The sequence below is a fragment of the Amblyomma maculatum genome, chromosome 1 (genome assembly GCF_055883805.1).
Source record: "Amblyomma maculatum isolate TAMU_Amacu chromosome 1, ASM5588380v1, whole genome shotgun sequence".
Classification (NCBI taxonomy): Eukaryota; Metazoa; Arthropoda; class Arachnida; order Ixodida; family Ixodidae; genus Amblyomma; species Amblyomma maculatum.
In genome coordinates, this window is record NC_139344.1 from 1,483,130 (window position 1) to 1,507,203 (window position 24,074).

The window sequence follows — 24,074 nt, forward strand, 5'->3', positions numbered from 1 at the left end:
GACTTTCGCAAAATGTCTAATTCAAGAAAGCAAAATTACATCTTAGATATTTTGCATGTTTAATGAAAGAAATTGAGCTTGGAAACAGTCTATCCAGGACAAAGAGGAAAGTGAGCAGGTTGCATTGCTATGACATACCTTATTGAATAAGACTAATACCCACAGAAAAAATGCACTTAATAAACCATCAAAATTATTTTATATTTCTATCTCACCACTGTTAGCAAAATCCACCCCATTAATTTCATGCAGGGTATGCAACAGCAGATATAGAATAATAACCTTCAGTAATTTTAAATGAAAAAGCAAATACCATTCAGAAATGACTTCGACTAAAAATTAGTAGACACCAATACAATTAAAATACTACAGTCGAACCCGGATATATTGAACTCGAACGGGATAGCGAAATATTCGATATATCAATAATTCGATATACAGAAATCGGCTTGAGACGGCGCTTGCGATTGTAAAAAATACCATATTTGTCGTGTAATCAACCCATTCGCATAATGAAGCCACCCTCCACTTTTGCCCCCCGAGAATTTGAAAAGAAAGAAAAAAAACAAAACAAAACAAGCGTTAAGGCCGGTTCATATGCAAGCAATTGAGCGAACTCAGCGATGAGCAGCATCGACAGAGCAAAAAATTTTCAATCTGTTGGAACTGCATCACCCTTGCCACTCGAGCCGCTGCGACAGCTCAAAACAGGTTTTTGTGTCGCCGCGGCAGAAATCATGAGCGTTTTCGCTTGCATGTGAAACAGCCTTTAGTCAGTGGAGGCCCTCAGTTTCAGTCGTCGCATAGACGCATACAACTACTAAATACACTCCTTACCCCTAACCGATTGTTTCTATACCGAATCAGACATTCTCCCACATGTCTAAATTTCAGAACATTGCATGTTTTCATGCCCTGTCGCAATTCAACCATCTCACCTTCCACACCCTCCTCCCCCAACGTGGCGGACTTGGTTAGCCTCTGACCAGCTGAAAGATCAGTTGGCCTAGGTGACCCTGGCCCAGGACATTCCCGACGCTTAGTAATGCGTTAAATAAAGTTGTTTCCTCCTCCTCCTCTACAGCTCATTTATTGGCAGCATGCCAAGATGCTGTGCAACGACAATGTCACGGCGTTTTTATTTTTTGACGATACTTTTGACAGCTCCTGAGGTGGCAGGGAGCGAACTTGGTAGAGCGCCCGTGATGGTTTAATTGCACAAGCCTGGTTGGATTTATCAAGCCACGCTTGGGGTAGTCCACTGCCACAAAATCATTGAAAAGAGTGATAGCTGCAAATGCCGTTTGAAGCGAACAATGCTAAAAGCCGGTGTCATGATCGCAGCTGACTGCGTGCTTTCGTTGATTCATAGATGCAAGGATGGCCGACTCTCAAAAAAGAAAAGATCTGCTCGTCGCCATAGCTTATGCTATAGGCCGCACATTCAGCATGATGAAAAGAATATGAATAACTCTCGCAAAAAAAAAGAAGAAAAAGAAAACAAATCTGCTGCGTCTACAGCCGCCATAGCTTACACAAGTGTCAGCCACAGCACGCAGAGGGTTCACAACACACACTGGAGAAAGCATTCGAAGCTGGCTTGTCGGCACATGCATAGCGCGTGCTGCTGCGAATGAAGACCGGGAAAGAGAGAGGAAGGAGAGAGAAAGCTCGAAAGAAGAATGGGCACAACGTTGCGCTTCGCTCTATCGTGTTTTCCCCCTCTTCCGAACACCATGGTTGTATTGGCTACGTCTGCTCCGTACTGGCACGCGGCAAATGACTACAGCAGATACGCGCGCCTTTGGGGAAAGGGCGCAGCGCTGCTGGAGACCAGCTGTCATCAAACTGTTCCCCCTCATTCCTTCCGCGCGTGGCTTGAAAACGTCACGTGGCAAACGGCCGAGGGTGATGCGATCGCCTTTGGGAAAGGTACAGTTTCCAGTGAGTGCTGCGGAGTTCGATATATCGAACAACCTGAGAAATTGAGTTCAATATACGACGCAGCTTCCCTACACTTTTAGATAGGAGTTTTAAGGGGATATTCCGCGAGTTCGATGTAACCAAAATTTAATTATCCGGGTTCGACTGTTCGTCGAAGATAGCTGTGCAATGAACAGACGCATGATGAACAGATGCATGGAACCAGCTCCGAGAGTTGATAAGCAAATGTTTGATGCAGTCCATACCTAGACCGTATGATGAGCTCAGCTTGCTGCTAACAACAGGACCCAGTTGCATGGGGTCTCCTGCCAGTATCACATGTCCACCTGTACCAGTGCGGCCAGGACTCCAAGGACGCATGAGCTCCATTAGGGGAATAATACACTCAGGCTCCGAGGCTTGTCCAGCTTCGTCCACCACAATGTGAGTGAAACAGTTGACAACCAAACCAGCCTTCCCCAACCTGCACAACAATGCGGATCAATGGCCATTCCCACATACAATTCAGTAAGCCAGGGGGGGGGGGGGAAGAATGAAGACATAAAGGCACATACTTTGCTGATGTGACCAGCGTGGTCACAATAACCTTGAAGGTCATCAGAATGTTTGATTCATATTGTTCTTCAAATCCTTCTTTGTAATTGCTGTATTTCTAGAGAAACAAACAGAATTAAGTTTAATAAAGAAGCCTTCAGCGAACAAACAAATCTGACAAAATGCAATGAGCAAGGTGAATGTGATTGCAAAATAGAAGATTTTTATGTGCCAGAGCCACACACTGTGAGCTATGAAGCATACGCTATAGGGGAGGTCAATGAATTAATTATTTTTCATTACTTAGTGCACATAAACACCTCAGTACAGGAGCCTTTTAATGACTGCTCACACAAGAAGTCCCACTGAGAATAAAAGCTGGTGTTCAGCTCTTATGGTGTTGATACACAGCAGAAGTTAGTAATAATGTGCCACCTGGCATGCATGGTTGGCAGAGGACTAAGTGCAGAGGGAACTCCTCTGCTTTGCGTGCAGTGGAGAAGCCGGAAGGTGGATGCCCAAGGAAGACACCCCCCAACAAAATGTGATTTTAAAGAAATGACTTCGTAAAATTCATAATTAACAATGACTAAGAATGATACTTTAGAATGAAATTTCATTTTCATTTTTTCATTTTAATTTTTGTTCAATTTCATTTTTTGGAAAAAATGAAATTTGCTTTCTGGAAACGTTTCTATGAAGGTCTGCTTTGCCACACATTATTTGTGTATGACAATTTGTCTTGGGTGATACTTTGTAATGTTTTTATTTTAACTTCTTTTTGTTTGTTTCTACATTTAAGGTTTTGACTGCTTTTGCTTCGAATACTTGACATTTCTTTTGTTACGATTGCCTGACTGCGATTGCTGAGATTTGTTTCATTCATACTTTGTTACCTTTGTTTTATTGTTTTAATGTTTAGTCATATCATTTACTGATTTCTGATACCGGCAGGGTGGAGTGAGATTAAGCTTTGCACACATGCATGGTTGAGGGTTTAAGTATGTCCCTTTTTCTTTGGATAAACAGTTGGTAGTGTGCGCTTGTGGTGTCCTTTTCTTTCTTGTGTTGTCTTTTTTGCGCCGAAAAGGTGTTCAATACAGTGACTAAGAATACTTGGCAAAGAGCAAAGCAAAGTTGTTCAGCGGTTTTGCTCCGCACAGTTGGGCAAATAACCCTTAATGAACTAAATAATGTGTGGCAAAGTATGAAAGAAAATATGAAGAAAAGAAGCTACAGTAAAAAAAGCAATTAAAACCAAAGCAAAGACCTATTGCTAACACACTGCACCCCCTAATTTTTCCTCCTCCTGCCCTGATTAAAAATTAGTGGTGGTTTATCTGAGGTTAACCCTAGTTGAATTGTGAAAGCAACGGTGGAAGCTTCTTTTGCCTGCTACATTATTCCCCTATCACGCCCTATCAGTATGAAGGTGCTACATTATTGGGGACACTTAAGCTCATCCTTTAAGGGTATGATGCGAGAGCGTAAGCTACCAGCCCACATATAAAGTCAAGCTTCAACCAAGCCGTATGGACGTGCCTGCGTGTCGTAGGGGTAACAAGAATGCAAATGGTTCTGGCAGGCTGATTCTGATATCACCCTCCCATATGAAAGGAGTGACCCGAGTTGGCAGCTCCTGCCCGTGGCATAGGAGTGACGTGAATTTAAATGTCATGGCAGGATGATTTTTTCATGAAGAGACCGTAGCTACACCTCTTCACGGCGTAGCTGCGGCCACCCGAGGTCTCGCTTTGGCTGTCGTAGTATTGCTTGCGCAATAAAATGCGACTGCTATGCCAGATATGAAACCACAACCTCCTGCTCAGTACTGCAATGCTGGTCACAGAACCAGTGCAGCATGTACACATGAAATAAAAGCACAAATATGTTCATTATATAATGCAAGAACATTGCGTACCTCCAGCTTTTTTGAGACCTTAACGGGTTGTACAGTGGAAGAGTACAAGCGGAGCATTTCTGATGGGTTCAGGTGACCTAAAAGCTGCTCAGCCAACAGGTCACATGCACTGTTCGATGGAGCAACGACCAGGATGCGACTCGACGGCATGACTGTGCACATCTGCATTCACAATATAACGCGTATCAGCACGGCTGCAGAATCAACATAAATAACAAATAAAGCAATATATAAACAAATCACTGTTAACAGCAATCCATAGACCAGAAAGCCCTCCCAACAAAATCTAACTTGCTTACCTGTTTAAGAGCTTCAACAAGCGTAGTTGACTTTCCTGTGCCAGGAGGACCAAATAAGATGTAAGGAAAAGGACGATGCTCCCCTCGAAGCATGTCTTCGACAGCTTTGCACGCCTCTGGATTTTGTTGTACTTTCTTGTTGAAGAACCTGCAGGCAAAGCACAGGACATGGTTTCAATTCCTTGTAGCAGATCATTAGCGTCTGGGAGCAAATGCCTTACCTCAGACTAGATGCAGGAATGGCAGGTTTAGATGGTGGTGAACAACTAGGAAAAACAAAATTGTACAGGCTTTTTTTCCTGCATGCGTCGACTGCGTGCAACATTCGCCTCAGTGGTATAAAGTTTGGAGTAAAACGGACACAAAATTTACTTCCTTCTTCATAGATCTCAGCAAACCTGCACAAATACATGATGAAAAAAATAAAACCTTTATCAAATTTCTACACAGCCATCTCATATGTAGTCTCAAAATGCACAAACCACAAATACTCACGCTTTGCTCGTCTCCACTTTCACTTTTGAATCCTTTGTTTCGCAAACAATAGCTTCATATTCAGTCACAGGACCCGCATCATTCGACATAGCACGAAAAAACAACCTGTTTCTCCGGATAACTGAAGGCCGGCCGTCCTTTGCACCAGGTACCTGGGAAAAACGACCATTTCTGTGAACTTTGTTTTTCTCATAATGGCGTGCTAGGTATGTGCGATAAATGCACCTACTAAAACAGTGCCACGAGAATATGCCAGAATTGCCACTTTCGACTGGAAAACACGGTGCTGATTATTTACATAATGCTTAATGCGACGCTACAAACAATTTCTGCGAGCTGCACTGCCTGCATCATGTGCATAACCCTTTGCAACAGGAATGGATGCTTCCATCAAAGCGTAGCACAGATCGGAATAGTTCAATTGCGACTCACTTTTTCTTCTTTAATATCCCATCTGCTCACATTGCTCGTGTTAGAAATCAGAAGCATTGCAACATTCTCTTCCACCTTGCTGCAGCGGTCTACTATGTAACAAGGGAAAACAAGGGGAGGCCGGTGGCTATCAAACAGCTCCCTAGTGAACTGCAGGAAGTGCATTCTCTGTGTTGCATGGCACCATCAGCGATGCCACTGAGCAAACGTCTGCTTTAGACTTGCTTCGAAATTCAATGCGCATGCGCAACAATGCTTTTGGCTGCTTTCCTGGGACGGTGCATTTGACAGCTCAATGCGGGACACAGGTGGTCACTGAGGAGAGGATGCCCATCGTAAGATCCAAGTGAAGTGCACCCTCTCGGCTAGGTGAGACAGCATTATCATTACTTTCACTCTGTTTAAGTAAAATTACAGCTAATTTTTTTTCTATCCAAGATGATGATGAAAGTTTGCAGCCAGAAGGTTTACAAGTGCAGAGAAAGAAGACACAGGGCACGTGCCACGATTGTAAAACTTGCTTTCTGTCTTATCCGAAATCCCTGAAAATTCCTGGTTTTGGTGGTTTTTCCAGATGGTAGACAACCTGACATATAACAAAAGCAATCTGGTGTTAAAATTATCGGATAACCTAAAACTCTCAAGAACTGATTGCATCATAAAAACTTTAAGAGCACCGCAGAGGTCAGCATTGGAGAAATACAATAGAATGTGCATTGGCTGCTCTTTGGTATCTCCTAGTGTCATGACTCATCACTTTTGAGAGTCATGACTAGATACTAGTCATGGTTATGACTGAGTGCCTTGCAACAGTCATGAACTCCATATAGTTATGCACATAAGACCTCCAATCTGACTCATGACAAGTGACTATGACTCATGACTAAACTATAATGACTCAGATGACATGACATTTATATACCACTTGTCATTACATACACATTCATGAATACCAGTCTCATCTTATATGTGATGTTGTATCACACATTACATTTTGTTTTCATGTCATCTTAATAAATTTGTTTAGTGAAAGACTTGAGAATGGATGCCCAATTTTGAAATAAGAACTTTTTTTGAAATATTTTGAAGTAAGGCTATCTTTCATGCTTCTATCAATACTTTGATGGATGCATACTGTTGGGAACGTAGAAGCAGAGCTGTCCCAGAATCACAAAGGCCTCCCACATCCCTCATACGAGGGTCGTTTGATAAATGTTGTAAAAGTACAAGAGATAGCACTATTCTATTTTCTTCTGGGTGATGCACAAGAAGGGACCTTCATAGGGCGTCGGAACATGTCTAGGCTTCTACCGACAGTTAGTAAGCATCAGAGAGCCATTGGCGCTGAGCTGGAAGGCGATTCCTGCGAAAATGAAAAAAGGTGAATTTCGAGCAGTGATTAAAAATTTTTATTTAAAACAGTGGACGGCTGCGCAAATTAAAGCTGAGTTGAACGAAGTTCATGGAGTGTCTTCACCATCGCTGAAGACCGTTTACTACTGAACAAATGAATTTATTCGTGGCGGAACTTCGACGCAAGAGGAAGCACGTCTTGAGCATTCAAAGGGAGTTACCATGCCAGATGGTATCGAAAATTCATGAAATCATGATGGAAGACCGTCGAGTGAAAGTACATGAGATAGCTGAAGTTGCAGGCATCTCAGCAGAGAGAGTTCACAACGTTCTTTATGAGAAATTGCATATGAAGAAGGTTTGTGCACGCTGGGTGCCACGACTGCTAACGGTCGACCAAATGTGCATGAGGACAGACATCTCGAAGCAATGTTTATCGATGCTTGATCGCAATCCTCAGAACTTTTGGCGTGGATTTGTGACAGCTGACGAGACTTAGGTGCATCACTACACTCCAGAGTCCAAACAGCAGCCAAAGCAATCGACTTGGCCAGATAAAGGGGCTTGCAAAAAAGGCAGACTGTTTGTTAAGCCGGAAAGGTGATGACAACTGTCTTTTGGGATTCAAGAGAAATAATCTTTGTTGACTACTTGCAAAACAGCAAAACGATAACCAGGAAATACTATGCAACACTCTCGGAGCAACTGAAAACAGAATTGCGCACTAAACGACCTGGGTTAGCACGGAAAGAACTCCTCTTTCACCAAGACAATGCTCCCCCTCACAGATCACTTGTTGCAATATGGCGAAATTGCACGAGTTAGGCTTCGAGGTTATGCCTCATCTGCCCTATTCTCTAGATTTGGCCCCCTGTTACTTTTTCCTCTTCCCAAACCTCAAGGCTGGGTGGAAAGAAATTTTTTTCAGATGATGAGGTCCTCTAGGGTCGTAAATGACTACTTCAAAGGCCTCGAGCTATCCTTTTTTTTCCCAAGGGTGTGAAAAAAATTGGAGCACCGCTGGAAGAAGTGTGTGGAGCTGGGCGGGGACTATGTTCAAAAATAAAATATTGTTTTGAGAAAACTTGCCATCTTTAATTGCTTTTTGCCACACTTATCAAACGACTCTCACAAGTAGCAATGTCGTGTGTGAGGAGCACTCACCGCACGAACAGAGAATAACATGTGACGAGCACACAGTTTCAACACACTGGGAGAGGAACTGATCGAACCACGTGGATGGAAAGGATAGCAACGGCACGAAGATGGCGATAGGAAAAAAAGACAAGAAAACACTAGCGACATGACAATCGCGATTTGATGCAGCGCTCAGCTGGCTTAACTTGGCTGGATGATACTGGCTGGTCGAGTTGCTGTTAGTGCAGGGCAAGCAGAAAAGTGAAACTGCAACTATGCGATCTGCCCGTTCCGGATACTGGGCCATCCAATAGTCCCCACACCTGCCGTCGCTTGCATGTCAGAGGTACACGAGCGACTGTGTAGCATGGAACAAATTCTGAGTAGGGTTATTTTGGTTATCTCTAGCTGCGCCGGTCATACCAGGACACTGCCACACAAAGGGACCCATTTGAACTGCTGTGAGACCACCTGTGCTGTTCAAATTAGTGAGCGTCTGACACCAAAGAATTGCATGGGCACTAGCCAGGACTGAGCCAGAAGTCTGAAGTTTTACTGTATGAGCAGAATTAAGGTGAATACTAAAAAAAAACTGAGATGGTATTGAAAAATGCTTGCATGTAGTTGGAAAATGAATTTTTTGCGAAGAATAATGTCCGACCAATCACCGACAGGGCTGGTGAATTCAACATGACCATATCAGTCGTTTTTCTCCAAGGACCCGGTGGAAATATACCACGGTGTTATGTTATTTAGCTAACAGCAAGGCTGCAAAGCAAGTGTTCTCAACCTTTATTTAGTGTCAAAAGGTCCTCAGCGGTTTCAAAGGCGCTGAGTAACACTGTGCCTTGGCTTTAACCTCTTCCTGCCTCTCATGCATTAAAAAAAAAAAAATAACAGCATGCAGTAAAGAAATGGCCTACTATGGCAATTGTAGCATGACTAGTCCCAAAATAAAAGCAGCAAAATATTGCGGTATTGAGGTATATCCATGGGTTGGAGTGCTTGGCAAACCCAAACCTCACTCTATATAAGAACCCAAGGGCTCCATGGAAAAGTTTAAGAATGCCTGCTTTGAAGTCACTTTTTCACTAACACCTATGGCCAAAATAATACACAAACATTTAAAGGGCAACTCATGCATTTTTTCGAGACCTCCGCAGATTTCAACTTCTACTATATGTTCTCCTCAGTTTGCTAGTAATTTGTGCCACATTTTGCAGTGGTTCAATGTATATGTTATAAATAAATTTTAAAATTTAATTTCGTGACTTCAGTCAAGGAGACTTCAACGGGCAACCTTGAATGCATGACGTCACTAGATGCACAGTTGTAAATATCTGCTCTGCGTTTTCTGCATGACAAAACCCTTCAGCTTCCTTTTTGTAATACAGTCGAACCCGGATATATCGAACTCGAAGGGGATCGCGAAATAGTTCGATATATCGATAATTCGATATACAGAAATCGGCTTGGGACAGCACTTACGATGTGAAAAAACGATACCGCATTTGTCGCATAATCAACTCACTCGCATAATGAACCCACCCTTCACTTTTGCACTCGAGGATTTGGAAAAAAAAAAAAAAAAAAAGCGTTAAAGCCAGCTCGCTCACATGCAAGCGATTAAGCGATCTCAGCGACGAGCCGCAATGACAGAGCAAAAAATTTCCAACTTGTTGGAACTGCGTCCCTCTGCCGTTCCAGCCACCGCGGCAGCTCGAAACAAGGTTTCTGTGTCGCCACGGCAGAAATCGCCAGCGTTTTCGCTTGCATGTCGCACTCCGTTTCGGTCGTCTCATCCACAGCTCATTTCTTGGCAGTGTGCTAAGATAGCGCGCCAAGATTGCCATAACATCGCGGCGTGTGTTTATCTTTTTATAGCTCCTGCGGCGGCGGGGAGCGAACTTGGCAGACTGCCCGTGATGGCTTCATTGCACAAGCCTGGTTCGATTTATCACGCGGCGCTTGGGGCGGGCGTAGTCCACTGCCACAAAATATTGGAAAGCGTGGTATAGTAGCTGCAAATGCTGTCTAAAGCGAAAAATGCTAAAAGCCGGTGTCATGATCGCAGCTGACCGCGTGCTTTCGTTAATTCATACATGCAAAAAAAAAAAAAAAAAAAAAAACCGCTTTGTAACGCCATATCGTACGCTACGCCGCGCATCCAGCACAACGATAAAAATAGACGACTCTCAGAAAAAAAAAAAAAAGATAGATCTGCCGCTTGTTAACTTCCGCAGGCGCCATAGCCTCATCAGCCGCTGCGCGCAGAGGGTTCGCAACACACGCTGGGGAAAGCATCCGACGTTCTGTCTGAAAACGGGCCTTGGCCCATGCGTAGCGTGTGCTACTGCGAACAAAGGCCGGGAAAGAGAAAGGAGAGAGATAGCTCGGCAAAAGAATGGGCACACCCTTGCGCTTCGCTCTGTCGCGTTTTTCCCCACTCGTTCCCACCGGTTCTCTCTGGTTCATTCACGCACATGGCTTGCAAATGTCAGGTGCTGGTGCGCGGGAAACGATAACCGCAAATGCGCGCGCCTTTAGGGAATGGGCGCGGTGCTGCCCTAGCCGAACTGTCCCCTCTCATTACTTCCGCGCGCGGCTTGAAAACGTCACGCGGCAAACGGCCGAGGGTGATGCGATGGTCTTTGGGAAAGGCACACTTTCCAGTGCGTGGTGCGGAGTTCGATATATCGAACGACCGGTGAAATTGAGTTCGATATATGACGCGGCTTTTCTATACTTTTACATGGGATTTTCAAGGGGATATTCCGTGAGTTCGATATAACCAAAATTGTATATATCCGGGTTCGACTGTATCAAAAAAGTGACTACAGCTATAACTAACAGTTGACAGTTTAGTTATTCAACACACAGACGATATGATTTGTGGCAATACTTTGGACGCTCCCTATTGGTTGGTAGTGTGGTTGGTAGTGATTTCATAGGTGGCTTGAAACCTCCTCCCAGTTTCCTAGATTTTGTGCAGCAGCTCTAAAGAATGTGGTACGATTATAAACTCAAAATTCTCAAAAAAAACCCCCTGAATTGCTTTTTAAGCTGTCAAATTGACTACTGCTCTTTCTGTCAATGTTCTTGTATGTAACAACAAGAAGCATGTATTTTTGGCAGAGTAGATTACTACTCTTAGTGCTGACTAAGAGTTTATAAAAAGCAGACAAGAAATGCAATCAATAAGTGTTGCAGTACACAAACCTGAGGTCATGTGCTAAAGGTGGCATACAGTCCACTGCCATTACTTTTAAAACTAGAGCTCAATATACAGCTAGGAGCAATACCGCTGTTACCAGTACTGTCACCAGTGTTTGGTAAATGCGATACTGCATGCATCAGTGTTTCCAGAACAGCCTCCATACGCCTCCCTAGTAGATGACCTTTAATTTGTATTTACAATTCAGTGAGAAAGCAGCTGCCCACTGAGGTAATTACCTCTAAAGTATAGTACTGCTTGCTTGCAGTACCAGGCTTGCCGGATGCAGAATTGCCCTTGCCGGATGCAGCATTGCCCTTGCTCGATGCAGCATTGGATTTTCCAGATGCAGCATCGGACTCGCTAGAAGTAGTTTCAGACTTGCAGCGGACAATGGAGACACCAATCATGTCATAGTTCCGGACATCTGTGATAAGTTGAGCTCCTTCAAGGTTGAGAAGTGCAGTAAAATACTGATGGTAGTTCTTTTTGCACAGTGGGGACTCCAGAAGCTTCCTGTAAGAGAAAAAAATAAGAAAGGCTGGATATAGTGCGTAATGGACCCACCCCCACCTTGTTGTTGAGATTATTTTTTTAAGTGCTTTTAAGTGCTCAGCATGTCCCTCAATCTTGCACTGTCCTAGCAGACCACAGCGCAGACCTTGGTAGATTGCCATGTTGCTAGTGTGCGCATCATGACATGTCCATTACTCACCAACCTGAAGACTCAAATTTGTAAAACCCTCGGAAAAAAAAAAGGGGGGGGGGGGGGGGGAGGGGGTTATATTAAGGAATATAAACACCAATTTTTGAACCGTCGAAAGGAATACGATTGCTTTCCTAGTTATACAGAGATGCTCCCCAAGCAATCCCAACCTTGCACGTTGCCGCGAAGATATTTTAATTTGATTTTGAAAACAAGCCAAGCAAGTACTCCGTTTTTCAAAACCTATTGGCAGCGACATCTCTGTGACGAAAACGTGTACATAGGTAAACAACATGACATCATCAAACAACTGTGACGTGGAGTCGGCAAAGCAAAGAGCAGAGACAACATATGGCCGGACTCGAAAAACGGGGGCACCGCCGCCGGTACCAGCCGTGCCCTGAGAAAGTACTACTCGATGGCTTCTTCTTTGGTACATGTTACAATTACCTCACCGGTGTACGTATGGAGACTGCTTGCTATACTCGGGCCCCAACAGCATGCCTGTACAAGTGCAGGGCTTTCGGCAATGATGCCTCTCGATCGATGGCGCGCCAGGAACGCCAGGAACGAACTGCACCGCTCCCCGCCTACCCTAGACGTCGCTAGCCCTAGCTGGTTTCACATCGAAGCGCCAGCGAACGGCACATCGGTACAGGCTATCACTGTAATAAAAGTCGGACTTTAGAGCTGCTTTACAGCCAAGTCGATCTTGTAAAATATTTTCTTGCTTTGCAAAACACTTTCAGCAGCGGAGCTAGCAGACTTCAGGTGCATCGCACCGGGAAGCAGCTGTAAGAAAAAAAAGTTCGCTTGTATCACTGTAGTTACTTCTATCAGGACCTCAGTATTGGCCGAACAATCCTCGCAATTTAATCATCACTAATAGTCCTTTGTACAAATAGTTATGCAAGCGAATGAAAAGCGATAGCTAGATCACCGATAGCGGATGCTATGAGGCCGCTATGACTTGGAAGCCGATCGCGGCGGCCACGCCTTTACTATGGCCTCCGATATTACCCCGCGCAGAGGTGATCTCGGAGGCCGTGCCTTTACGCACCCAGATTGCCTTCACTGCGCCAGATGGCGCCACATGCTTGGATGGCGGAACGCAGGCCCGCCGCGTCGGGACCAATTAGCGCATAAGCAGGCGTGAGCACGGGAGCCATCGGGAGAGCTTGCGGGTTACAGTGGCTGATTGCGTCATTGCTAAAAAACTAAGAATGCCAGCTTGGCTCACAGCGCTGGCCAACCGGACTGATAAAGCAGCATCTGCACGGTAATCAGTTTCTTTGTTCAACGTTCTTACCAGTTGACATTTCCTGCGCCGCTGCGTGTCAATCCAGCAAGCTTTTGTGGCTGATTCCTGCTTCATCGCTTGAGTCACAGGCGAGCGGGTTGGGATCAAAGTGCCTGGCAATGTCAGTAACGTCCGCGCATTCGGGCGAAACGTCTCAGTACTTATTATGCTACGCTGAAGCGCTGCTCAACGACAATATTTTCTTGCATGAGCGACCAGAAGCAGACGAAATACGCGACCCGAATGCGTCATCAGATTTTGTGTTTACGCGATCACCAACCTTGCCAGTAGGGGGCGCTCGTGTGCCATTCTCGTAACTTTGACATCATCGCGCGCTCGTGCCCGGAGAGATCGAAACCGAAACTGGCCTGATAAATGCACTGATAGTAAATTAATTGAGTTGTGCTGGGACTTTTTGGGTCGCAGTCCCCCTGTTTTGGACCACTGTGGATTGATTAAAGCGAAAATACCACAACAGAAAATGTACATGTCTATACTCCTTTAGGCAAACTTTTTTTTTTTTTCAAACTTTGAAGCGATTCACATTTTACAAGCACTGCAAAAACATATTTTGAGCAAATGGGAGTTCTGCTTACAAATCTCCAACAATTTTTAATTTCCTTGTGGTTGTGAAAAGTAAGCTTGTCCCTGTTGCAGACTCTTTGCCTGGTTCAAAAACTTCTGGTAACATAGCTCGAAGAAATTTCTACTCTTGTGTCTTTTTATCATTAGCATATCCTCGTGTACTTGCAAAGCAATGTGAACTTTGATGTCGGCTTTTCTGCCATGAGAATTAAAGCTCACATCATCGGTACACATAGTGCATGAGCCAAAACCTGCTCCCCTTTTTTTTTGATGACATGAAATACTCAATTTTGAAGTGTATGGTTTCAAAAACAATTGAATGTACTGCGGAAGACAAACTGTTTCAAGTTTTCTTCAGTTAAGATGAGCTTTTGCAGCGACCACGACCCATGGTGAACTTGTGAAACAGCCCTCATGAGGTGTCTGTGTGATAGTGTCAACAACAACAAAAAAGTAGCAATTCCTGTGCAACGAAGTACAGCTTCACAAGATAGCTTCTACACACAATCTCGAAACACTGTAGGGAGGCTGTCTTACGGGAGCACGCCTTATTTGGGATGAGGAGTTGTGGTAAGGAAAGGCAGGCATCTATAGACTACAAAGAATGTAGAATGCATAAAAGTGCCCGTTTGTTGACTTGAGATTTAAAAACTCCGGGGCTGCATGTTTTAATTCACATGGCATTGCAAAGCACATTATCACAACACAAAGATGGCTAGATATCGACGCTGTGCACATTGCCTGCAGCATAAGAAAAGGTGCACGATGTGCCTCCTCAGGGACTACGCTGTAGATGGAGCAAGATAAAAGAGACATATGGCTACAGTGCTGGCTATCTTAAAGTGTTCAAAGCAGGATGGAAAGCAAAAATCAGAAAAAAAAAGAAGCATCTGCTGAGGTATAGAGAGAAAAATATGTGTCAAAAAGAAATCAACCGTATAAACTGGAATATTATGTTGAGATCGTTTCCTGAAAAAAGCAAGCTAAAATTGCCCTTCTTGTATAGTAGTCTCTACAGAATATGGTAAACAGTCTGGCGACATGTGGCATACTACCTGCTCGTGAACGGACAGCCGAAGCCTAACCGACATCCTGCAGTTTGTTTTTTTTTTTCAGTCCTTGGCGTATTTGTCTTAGCTTGTGTTCTTTTGTTCTACTTATAATAGTACATAATTTCTCATGCACAATGAATAGCGGCACGTGAAGGCCGTTCGCAGTGGCTTTCCAGAAAAAAGTTGGAGTCTACAGAAGCAAATGGCAACATGGCTGCTCGCTCAATGACAGTTTGGAGTTCCAGAAATGAGTGCGTAGTATTGACGTGGACAAGATCAGCTGTTCGCATGTAACTTAAAAAAAAAAATGCAGCGCAAGCAACGCGATGGAACTAGATGTCAGGCAAACGACAAAGAGTCGTCTTCCAACAAAGCTGCTGAAATTTCGTAGGAGATCGTAGCTCCAATGATGCAGATACACAGCCGATATTGTAAATGTCTGCACTTCGGCAATTTTTTTCTAGCTTTATCTGTTCTCTTTTTTTCATTTTTTTCACTTTAAGGTAAAGGGGCTGACTGTATTCCTACTCAACCTATAGACTGTTTCACAGCCCCTGGAGAAACCGGTTTGACTGGGCTGTTGGGAAGTCAGTCGTCAACACTTTCCTGTGCTGTGAGAGCAACCCAGCTCCGCAATATGGCAGTACCCTTCACCCCTTTGTAAAATTGTGTATATACGGTTTATATAGTAGACCAATGTCATTTTCAAGTAGGACATCATCATCATCATCAGCCTGAATATACCCACTGCAGGGCGAAGGCCTCTCCCATATTTCTCCACTTAACCCGGTTCTGTGCTAGCTGCATCCAATTGACCCCCGCGAACTTCTTAACCTCATCCACCCACCTAACTTTCTGCTGCCCCCTGCTAGGCTTTCCTTCCCTTGGAATCCAGTTTGTTACCCTAAGCGACCATCGGTTATCCTCTCTTCGCACTACATCTCCTGCCCATGCCCATTTCTTCTTACCTATTTCCACTAGAATGTCGGTAACTTGAGTTATTTCTCTGACCTACTCTGCACGCTTCCTATCTCTTAATGTTACCCCTACCATTTTTCTTTCCATAGCCCTCTGGGTTGTCCTCAACTTAAGTAGAACTCTTTTGGTTAGCCTCCACGTTTCAGCCCCATAGGTGAGTACAGGTAAGATGCAACTGTTGTATACTTTCCTCTTGAGCAATACCGGTAAGCTGCTAGTCATAGTCTGCGAGTGCTTGCCAAATGCGCTCCATCCCAATCTTATTCTTCTTGTTATTTCCTTTTCATGGTCCAGATCTGCGGTTACTACCTGTCCTAAGTAGACATATTCGCCTACTACTTCCAGTACTTCGCTACCTAATGTAAACTGCTGTTCCTTTCCGAGGCTGTTGAACATTACCTTAGTCTTCTGCATATTGATTTTCAAGCCTACCTTTCTACTTTTCCTGTCTAGGTCACCAATCATTATTTGCAGTTCATCCCCAGAGTTGCTTAGCAAGGCAATGTCATCAGCAAATCGCAGATTACTGAGGTATTCTCCATCTACCCTTATACCTAACTGCTCCCACTCCAAGTATCTGAATACTTCCTCTAAGCAAGCTGTGAATAGTACTGGGGAGATTGTGTCTCCTTGCCTAACACCTTTCTTTATGGGAATTTTGTTACTTTCTTTATGCAGAACTATGGTTACTGTGCAGCCACTATATATATCTTCCAGCACTTTCACGTACGGCTCGTCTACCCCCTGATTTCACAATGCCTGCATCACCGCCGAGGTTTCAACTGAGTCAAATGCTTTTTCGTAATCAATGAATGCTATGTATAAGGGCTGGTGATATTTCGAGCATTCTTCTATCACCTGATTGATGGTATGGATATGATCGATAGTAGAGTACCGTTTCCGAAAACCTGCTTGATCCTTTGCTTGATTGCATTAGTCTAAGGTTGTCCTGATTCTATCAGCGATTACCTTAGTAAATACCTTATACGTAACAGACAGTAGGCTGATTGGTCTGTAATTTTTAAGGTCCTTAGAGTCCCCTTTCTTACGAATGAGGACAATGTTTGCATTCTTCCATGGTTCCGGTACCATCGATGACACCAGGCACTGCGTATACAGAGTGGCCAGCTTTTCTAACACGATATCCCCCCCGTCCTTCAGCAAATCTGTAGTTATCTGATCCTCTCCAGCTGATTTCCCCCTTTTCATAGTTTCTAATGCTTTCTTGACCTCGTCCTTCGTAACTGGTGGAATGTCTGACTGTTTTTCCCTACCGCCAATCTCCTTACGGTCCTGACTACTTTGGCTACTGTAGAGATCTGTATAGAACTCCTTAGCTACTTTGTCTATCTTGTCCATATTCGTGATGACGTTGCCCTCCTTGTCCCTTATCGCATACATCTGGTTTTTGCCTATGCCCAATTTCTTCTTTACCGCTTTAAGGCTTCCCCCGTTCTTTACAGCATGCTCAATTTTCTCCATGTTATACTTCCTTATATTGGCCACCTTGCGCTTATTGATTAGCTTTGATATCTCGGCCAATTCAATCTGGTCTGTTGGATTGGAAGCTTTCATACTCTGGCGTTTCTTAATCAAATCTTTCGTCTCCTTAGACAGCTTACCGGTATCCTCTCTAACTATTCTACCGCTTACTTCTACCGCATATTCAGTAATGATATCTCTGAAATTATTGCTCATTGCTTCTAGAGTAATGTCGCCATCCTCGTTTAGAGCTGAATATCTATTCTGTAGAGAGATCCTGAACTCTTCTGCCCTCTCCCTCACCGCTAATTCGTTGATGGGTTTCTTTCTTACTAATTTGTTGCGTTCCTTCTTCAGATTTAGGCTAATTCGGGACCTCACCATCCTGTGGTCACTGCATCGCACTTTCCCGATTACCTCTACATCTTGCATAATGGCAGGGGTTGCACACATTATGAAGTCAATTTCATTTTTAGTCTCCCCATTAGGACTTTTCCATGTCCATTTCCGGTTCTTCCGCTTGCTGAAGAAGGTATTCATGATTCGTAAGTTATTGCGCTCTGCAAACTCAACTAGTAACTGTCCCCTGCTATTCCTAGAACCAATGCCATAGTCACCTACTGCCTGATCTCCTGCCTGCTTTTTCCCTACCTTGGCATTGAAGTCGCCCATTAGTACTGTATACTGCGTCTTTACTTTTCGCATTGCCGATTCTACATCTTCGTAGAAGCTTTCAACTGCCTGGTCATCATAACTATATGTAGGTGCATAGGCCTGTACAACCTTCAGTTTATATCGCTTATTAAGCCTAATAATGATTCCTGCCACCCTCTCATTAATACTATAGAATTCATCTATATTACCCGCTATATACTTATTGACAAGGAAACCTACTCCTAGTTGTCGCCTCTCTGGTAAACCTCGATAACACAGTACATGCCCATCCTTCAGTACAGTATATGCCTCATTAGGCATCCTAACCTCACTAAGTCCTATGATATCCCATTTCATACCCTCTAGTTTCTCTAACAGCACTGCTAAACTAGCTTCACTAGCTAGGGTTCTAGCGTTAAATGTTGCCAGGGTCAGTTTCCAATGGCGGCCTGTCCAGCGGAGCCAGGTATTCTTACCACCCCCTGCTGCGTCACAGGTCTGACCGCCGCCGTGGTCAGTTGTTCCGCAGCCGCTGGTGACTGAGGGCCGGGGTTTTATGGAGCTTATCATAGGAGGTTGCGGCCAATTACTGCACCAGGGTGGCCAACTCCTGTTCTGGTGAGGGAGTGCATTGCCGGAGGTGTTCGCCGGCATCAGGTCGCGCCCCACACTTGTTTATGCAATTCCATCGATACGCAGATTTTTTTTTTTTTAATCCGGTGGAGAATTGCACGGCACCGGGATTTGAAACCCGGTCCTCTTGCATGCAAGGCGGATGTTCTACAGCTACGCCACCACTGCACCCCATAAGCTGCTCTAAAGTTCACTTCATGCATATAGTGCGATAAATGTGCTATCTGCAATTACTTTCTCTCTAGAAGGCGATTTTATTGATTGTTTTCATGTAACATACATTTGAACATACCTATCAAGCTCATGTCTTTTTCAGGGCACTTTCGTTAAGGTGAACATCTGTTAAGATGAACAAATTTTCTGGCTCCTTCAAGTCTGTCTTAGAGGCAGTCTACTGAACTGCAATTACAGCATTCATGATCAGGCGCCGAAGAAGAAATAAAAGAGCAAAACTGGGTCACTAGGTGTGCTGTTATGTCCCTAACACTGAGAAGCAAATACCTGCAGTGGTTTCCCCATGGCGCTCTTATAGTCCTCACAGTAGACAAATTATGTGAAACAAACGGTATCCAGCCCTTCATTTAGGGTGCTGTTATGACTGATAGCACAGTGATGACATGACACGGACAAAGCTTGTACCACATAGGCAAGATAAACATGCAGAATGTAGTGTTAAGATGTGCCCTGCCCTCGTATATATGCTTTGCACAAGCATTTTCCCTGCTTTTGTAAAAAAAAAAAAAAAAAGCCAATCATGAAATAGTCATGCTAAATGGTGCCAACTGCAAAAACCTTGTACTGTATAATTCAAGCTTGGCATGCTACAATACAGGGCACCCTAGACAGCTAGTACATGCAGACTACCGGCTGTGAGGATCTACAACATGAATAAGCAAGTCATAATTGTCTGGAGAGTTCAAATGTGTACAAGTGTTTCTGTGTGGGTTGTCTGAGTTGATGCTACTCAAGAATGTAAGCAAACAGTGCCACCGGTTACAGGAATGAAATGAACAGTTACTGTTGGCTGCTGCCCCAAGGAAAATTTTTTACCATTAAACTCTGAATAAAAAATGAAAAAATTGCTTATTAGAATGTTACAATGCATCAAGGAAACCCCCAAATGGCACCATTACAAAAAGGATAGCTTGGTTCAATGGGCTTAGAACATTTTTTCGTGCAAGTGCATTGGGTTTTTAATTTCTCCAGAGCATAAAATACTTCCCCAATGAAGCTATGGCTACAATTATGCTGCCTGTAGATACAACCTGGTAAATAAAGTTTTTCTCTTCTAAAGGTTGAAGGGTGATTAAAAGAGCCCTGAAAGGCTACTTGTGGTAATATTGTAATGCAAGAAATCCATAGAGGTAGCCCTTATGAGTACTGCAGTTAAATTTTAAAGCTTTTTGTGAAGTGTATCATTTACAAATAATTAAAAAAAAAGTGCTCCTGGTGACCACTTGCGATCAACTGGTGTGACACATCCCCACGTGCAAACCTCCCATGCGATGTCACATGGGCTTGTTAGGCACGCTCTCTCAATGGACACTCCAAAGTTATGCAAGCAGAACGGGGCACTGTCGCAACTTGTTTACTTCTTATTTTCTTGCGAGCCTGCATAAGCTGAGTTGAGTGGGGAGAGGACAAGCATCATTTTCGATCGCCCATATCTGCAGAGCTAATAAAGGTAGCTTAAAGGGACACTAAAGACACCCAAATATGCTATCAAAATCTAATAAACAGCATTTCGTGACATTGATGCCGCATATACGACAGCAAAAGATGGAATTATTGCTGAGATATTGCGATAAGAAGTTGAGGTTTTTTTTTGTTCCCGCCGGTCGAATTCAAACGGGTTTTCTCCTACTACATAGTAGGGTAGAATGATGCACACTATGACGCAAGAGGGGACTTCATGATTGCTGGTGCGCGGGGAGTGGAGAATACTTCGCAGGTGCGTGCCGAGCTTGGAGGAAGAAGGGAGCGCCACGGCAAGCGGTAGCTGCTTTTGGTTGAGGTTTCGCACGCTCCGCTCTGGAGGAATGCCTTTGCTATGCAACGTGTGCGCTAGAAACCTGAGGCGCGCGCTGAGCCCAGACGATAGATGGAACCTTTGGACCTTTAGACGGGTCGATGCCCTAGGAGCTGCAGCTGCCACAGTACGCACGTGTATTTCGCAACGTGCGGGGCTGGCACACAAAGTCAAGAACAAGAAGGATGAAGCGCTGATTGTCCAGTCGTCCTCCTTGTTCTTGTGCTTCGCCTTTGTGTGCTGAGTCTCACAAGCATGGAATCAAACCAACTACCCCAGCAACAAAAGCTGTCATATGAAATGCTGTATGCCGGGATGCTAGACGGATATACCGCCCAGGACTGTCGTTCCAACGGTGAGTATCCTGCTATGCGCACTCTTCGAGAAAAGAGACGTTTGCTTGTTATGGTATGTGCACATATTGTTCGAGACGAAAATCGCCTGCTTCATTTATGAAACGCAGCCCTCAAATACATGTACTGCTGCAGCCAGCATGCAACGTACGTTATTTCGAATCCATAGCCTTCCTGAGGAACCCGTGGCTGAAAACCCTACCTGCAGTTCTCACCAGTGTGCCTATAAACACGCAAGTACAATGCAACATTTGTAAATAATGTGTTACGACGAGATGCGCAATTTTCCATACTCCACTCTGGGGCATCCAAGGTCACTACAGAATATCATGTACCTAGTTGTGTTTGAGTCTGGCAACTATGTTGGCTGAATTCGCAAGAATCATTGCGCGCAGGAGAGAGAAGGAAGCGGCGCCAGAGGAGCTTGGCTTGCGGAGGCTGTGCGCGCTCTCTCCTAGTTTTTTTTATTCCTTCAATATACTGAGTCATGATCTTCTTTCGATAAGCACTTAGGGTAGGCGCATCTGCTGCTCCGAGCTCGTAATTCAGGCGCCGCAGGTCCAAACTTGGAAACTATCAGAGAACGCACGAAGTGCCTGATGTGGAACATAACTGAAACTGAAGTGGGCGCCTGTGGCGCCGCCACATTTTTATTTTTAAATTTTTATATTTGCTTTGCAACATTTACATTGTTGTTTCGCCGCCGTGTACATGCGATAAAAGCATGTTATCATGTTCGAGACAAGACCTACTACCGCATTCAAACGGGCAACGTAATTCGCATTTGTCAGCCTCCGGGATCCCTAGTGTGTCACGTGATTTGTAGTTGCGAGTCTCGGCCGTTTCGGCTGTGGCGGCGATACCTGTATTTCTGTTCTTCCTCTTTATTATCTTATAACAGCTCTGTTTTCAGTAAGAGTAGTTTTTTTGTGATCAGGAACTGGCATTCTATCGATGCAAGCCCACTTTATTTTTCTCTTTAGTACCCCTTTAAAAATTCTTGCTTTACAGTGGCAGTTGATGGAATACCTATTACTCATGCGTGTTTTCTAGCTTTTCGTAATCAGCTTTTTACTTGTCTTTTAACTAGTTGATTAAACTAGGAAAAATAAAAAAATGCTAAAGAAAAAGTGCTAATTTTCTTAATTTTCACCATATGCACCATTTCTTTCAAACACTGCTAGTAAGACTATTCAGTACATAACACAATTTTTAATACTCTGCCAATAAAGCAGCAAACTCCATTCTGAAACTTCTATTCATAAGCTTGTTGTGGCAAAGATCCTAACACCGTATTTATTTATCTATTTATACATGTACCTACAGTGCCGGTTGAGGGCATTTTTGTAGGGGGGTACAGTATCAAAGCATACATCGTCATGCAGATGACAACTTGCAAAAAAAAAAAAAAAATAAATAATAATAAAAAATAAAAAATGATAAAAATGATAAAGATACAACGAATTCCAATACTGAGCAAACTGATAGCAAAAGAATCATGAAAGCAAACAAGACGTAAAAAATGGCATATTGTAATAATAAACAATAGTATACAAAAACAAAATTTTTTTGAAAATGCACAGCAGCACAGCACATAAAAAAGAAAAAAACAAAAGGCGCTAGAGAGTATTTTAAAACGAAGATTGTGGGGCCAAGACAACTTCTGGCAATTTATTTCAGTCATGCACTGTTTTAAAAAAAAAATGAGTATTTGAAGACATTTATACGGCACTGGTATTTTTGAACCTTTAAAGAATGATCTAAATGAGAATGATAGCTGGGAGCTTTCATGTATAAATCTTTAGACAAACCTGTTGCGCCTTAAAAATATTGTAAAATAGCTTAAGCCTAAGGTATCTGCATCTGGCTTGCAAAAGAGGCCACTCAAATTTTTGTACATCTGAGAGGAGCTTTTAGTGAAATCATAATTTGTGGACACAGACCTTGCTGCTCGTTTTTGAATTCGTTCAAGTTCGCTAGTAAGTATTTTTGTTTCAGGATCCCAAGTCGCACAACTATATTCTAAGATGGGACGCACGTTTGTCAACAGTGTCTCCTTCAGATCAGTAGTTGCCCGCTTGAAATTGTGTTTTAAAAATTTGACACATGGCTAGCTTTGGCAGCAATATGGTTTACATGGTCATTCCAAGAAAGATTGTGTGCGAAGATAACACCTAAGTACTTGTAATTCTTAACAAATAATAAGTTTCCGTCGCCTAGAGAGTACTGGGTAGGTAAAGGCTGCTTCTTATTTGTAAACTGCAGAACTTAACATTTTGAAAAATTTAATGTCATGTGCCATGTTTTCCACCATACTAAGACAGAGTCAAGGTCACTTTGCCATTCATAGGAGTCGCTTACACAAGTGACGTCACGGTAAATGCAACAATTGCCGGCATATAATCTGATAATATCATTGATAAATAAAAAAAAAAAAAAAAGGGCCCAAAACTTATCCCTGGGAAACACCCAATAATACTGCAATACCTGATGAGCTTGCGCCTTCAAGAATAACGCGTTGCTTTCTACTGACGAGATACGCTTCGAGTCATTTCAGTAGGGTGGGTGAAAGTTCGAGGGTAGCCAGTTTCAGTAATAATAAATTATGTGCGACAGAATCAAAAGCTTTTTGAAAATCCAAAAATATGCAGTCAATCTGGTTACCATTGTTAATTGAGAAAGTGACATCGTGAGCACTTATCCCTGGGGAACACCCGATAAGACTGCAATACCTGATGAGCTTGCGCCTTCAAGAATAATGCGTTGCTTTCTACTGACGAGATACGCTTCGAGCCATTTTAGCAGGGTGGGTGAAACTTCGAGGGTAGCCAGTTTCAGTAATAATAAATTATGTGCGACAAAATGAAAGGCTTTTTGAAAATCCAAAAATATGCAGTCAACCTGGTTACTATTGTTAATGGAGAAAGTGACATCGTGAGCAAACTCTGTCAGTTGCGTATCGCAAGAAAATCC

The 24,074-nt window shown here is 43.5% G+C and overlaps 1 protein-coding gene across 1 annotated transcript in view; it reads right to left on the minus strand.

The window, feature by feature from the left end:
- The window catches only part of LOC146201472 (putative helicase MOV-10), a 70,338-nt gene that overhangs the window by 25,781 nt on the left and 20,483 nt on the right, over positions 1-24,074 (minus strand). The window contains exons 6-12 of the mRNA XM_084587593.1: positions 11,569-11,845; positions 5,194-5,345; positions 4,920-5,096; positions 4,699-4,846; positions 4,400-4,561; positions 2,499-2,596; positions 2,190-2,407 (exon numbers count right to left, since the gene is read on the minus strand). Of these exons, the coding sequence (XP_084443719.1) occupies positions 2,190-2,407; positions 2,499-2,596; positions 4,400-4,561; positions 4,699-4,846; positions 4,920-5,096; positions 5,194-5,345; positions 11,569-11,845 (1,232 nt within the window). The remainder of the gene's footprint in view (positions 1-2,189; positions 2,408-2,498; positions 2,597-4,399; positions 4,562-4,698; positions 4,847-4,919; positions 5,097-5,193; positions 5,346-11,568; positions 11,846-24,074) is intronic.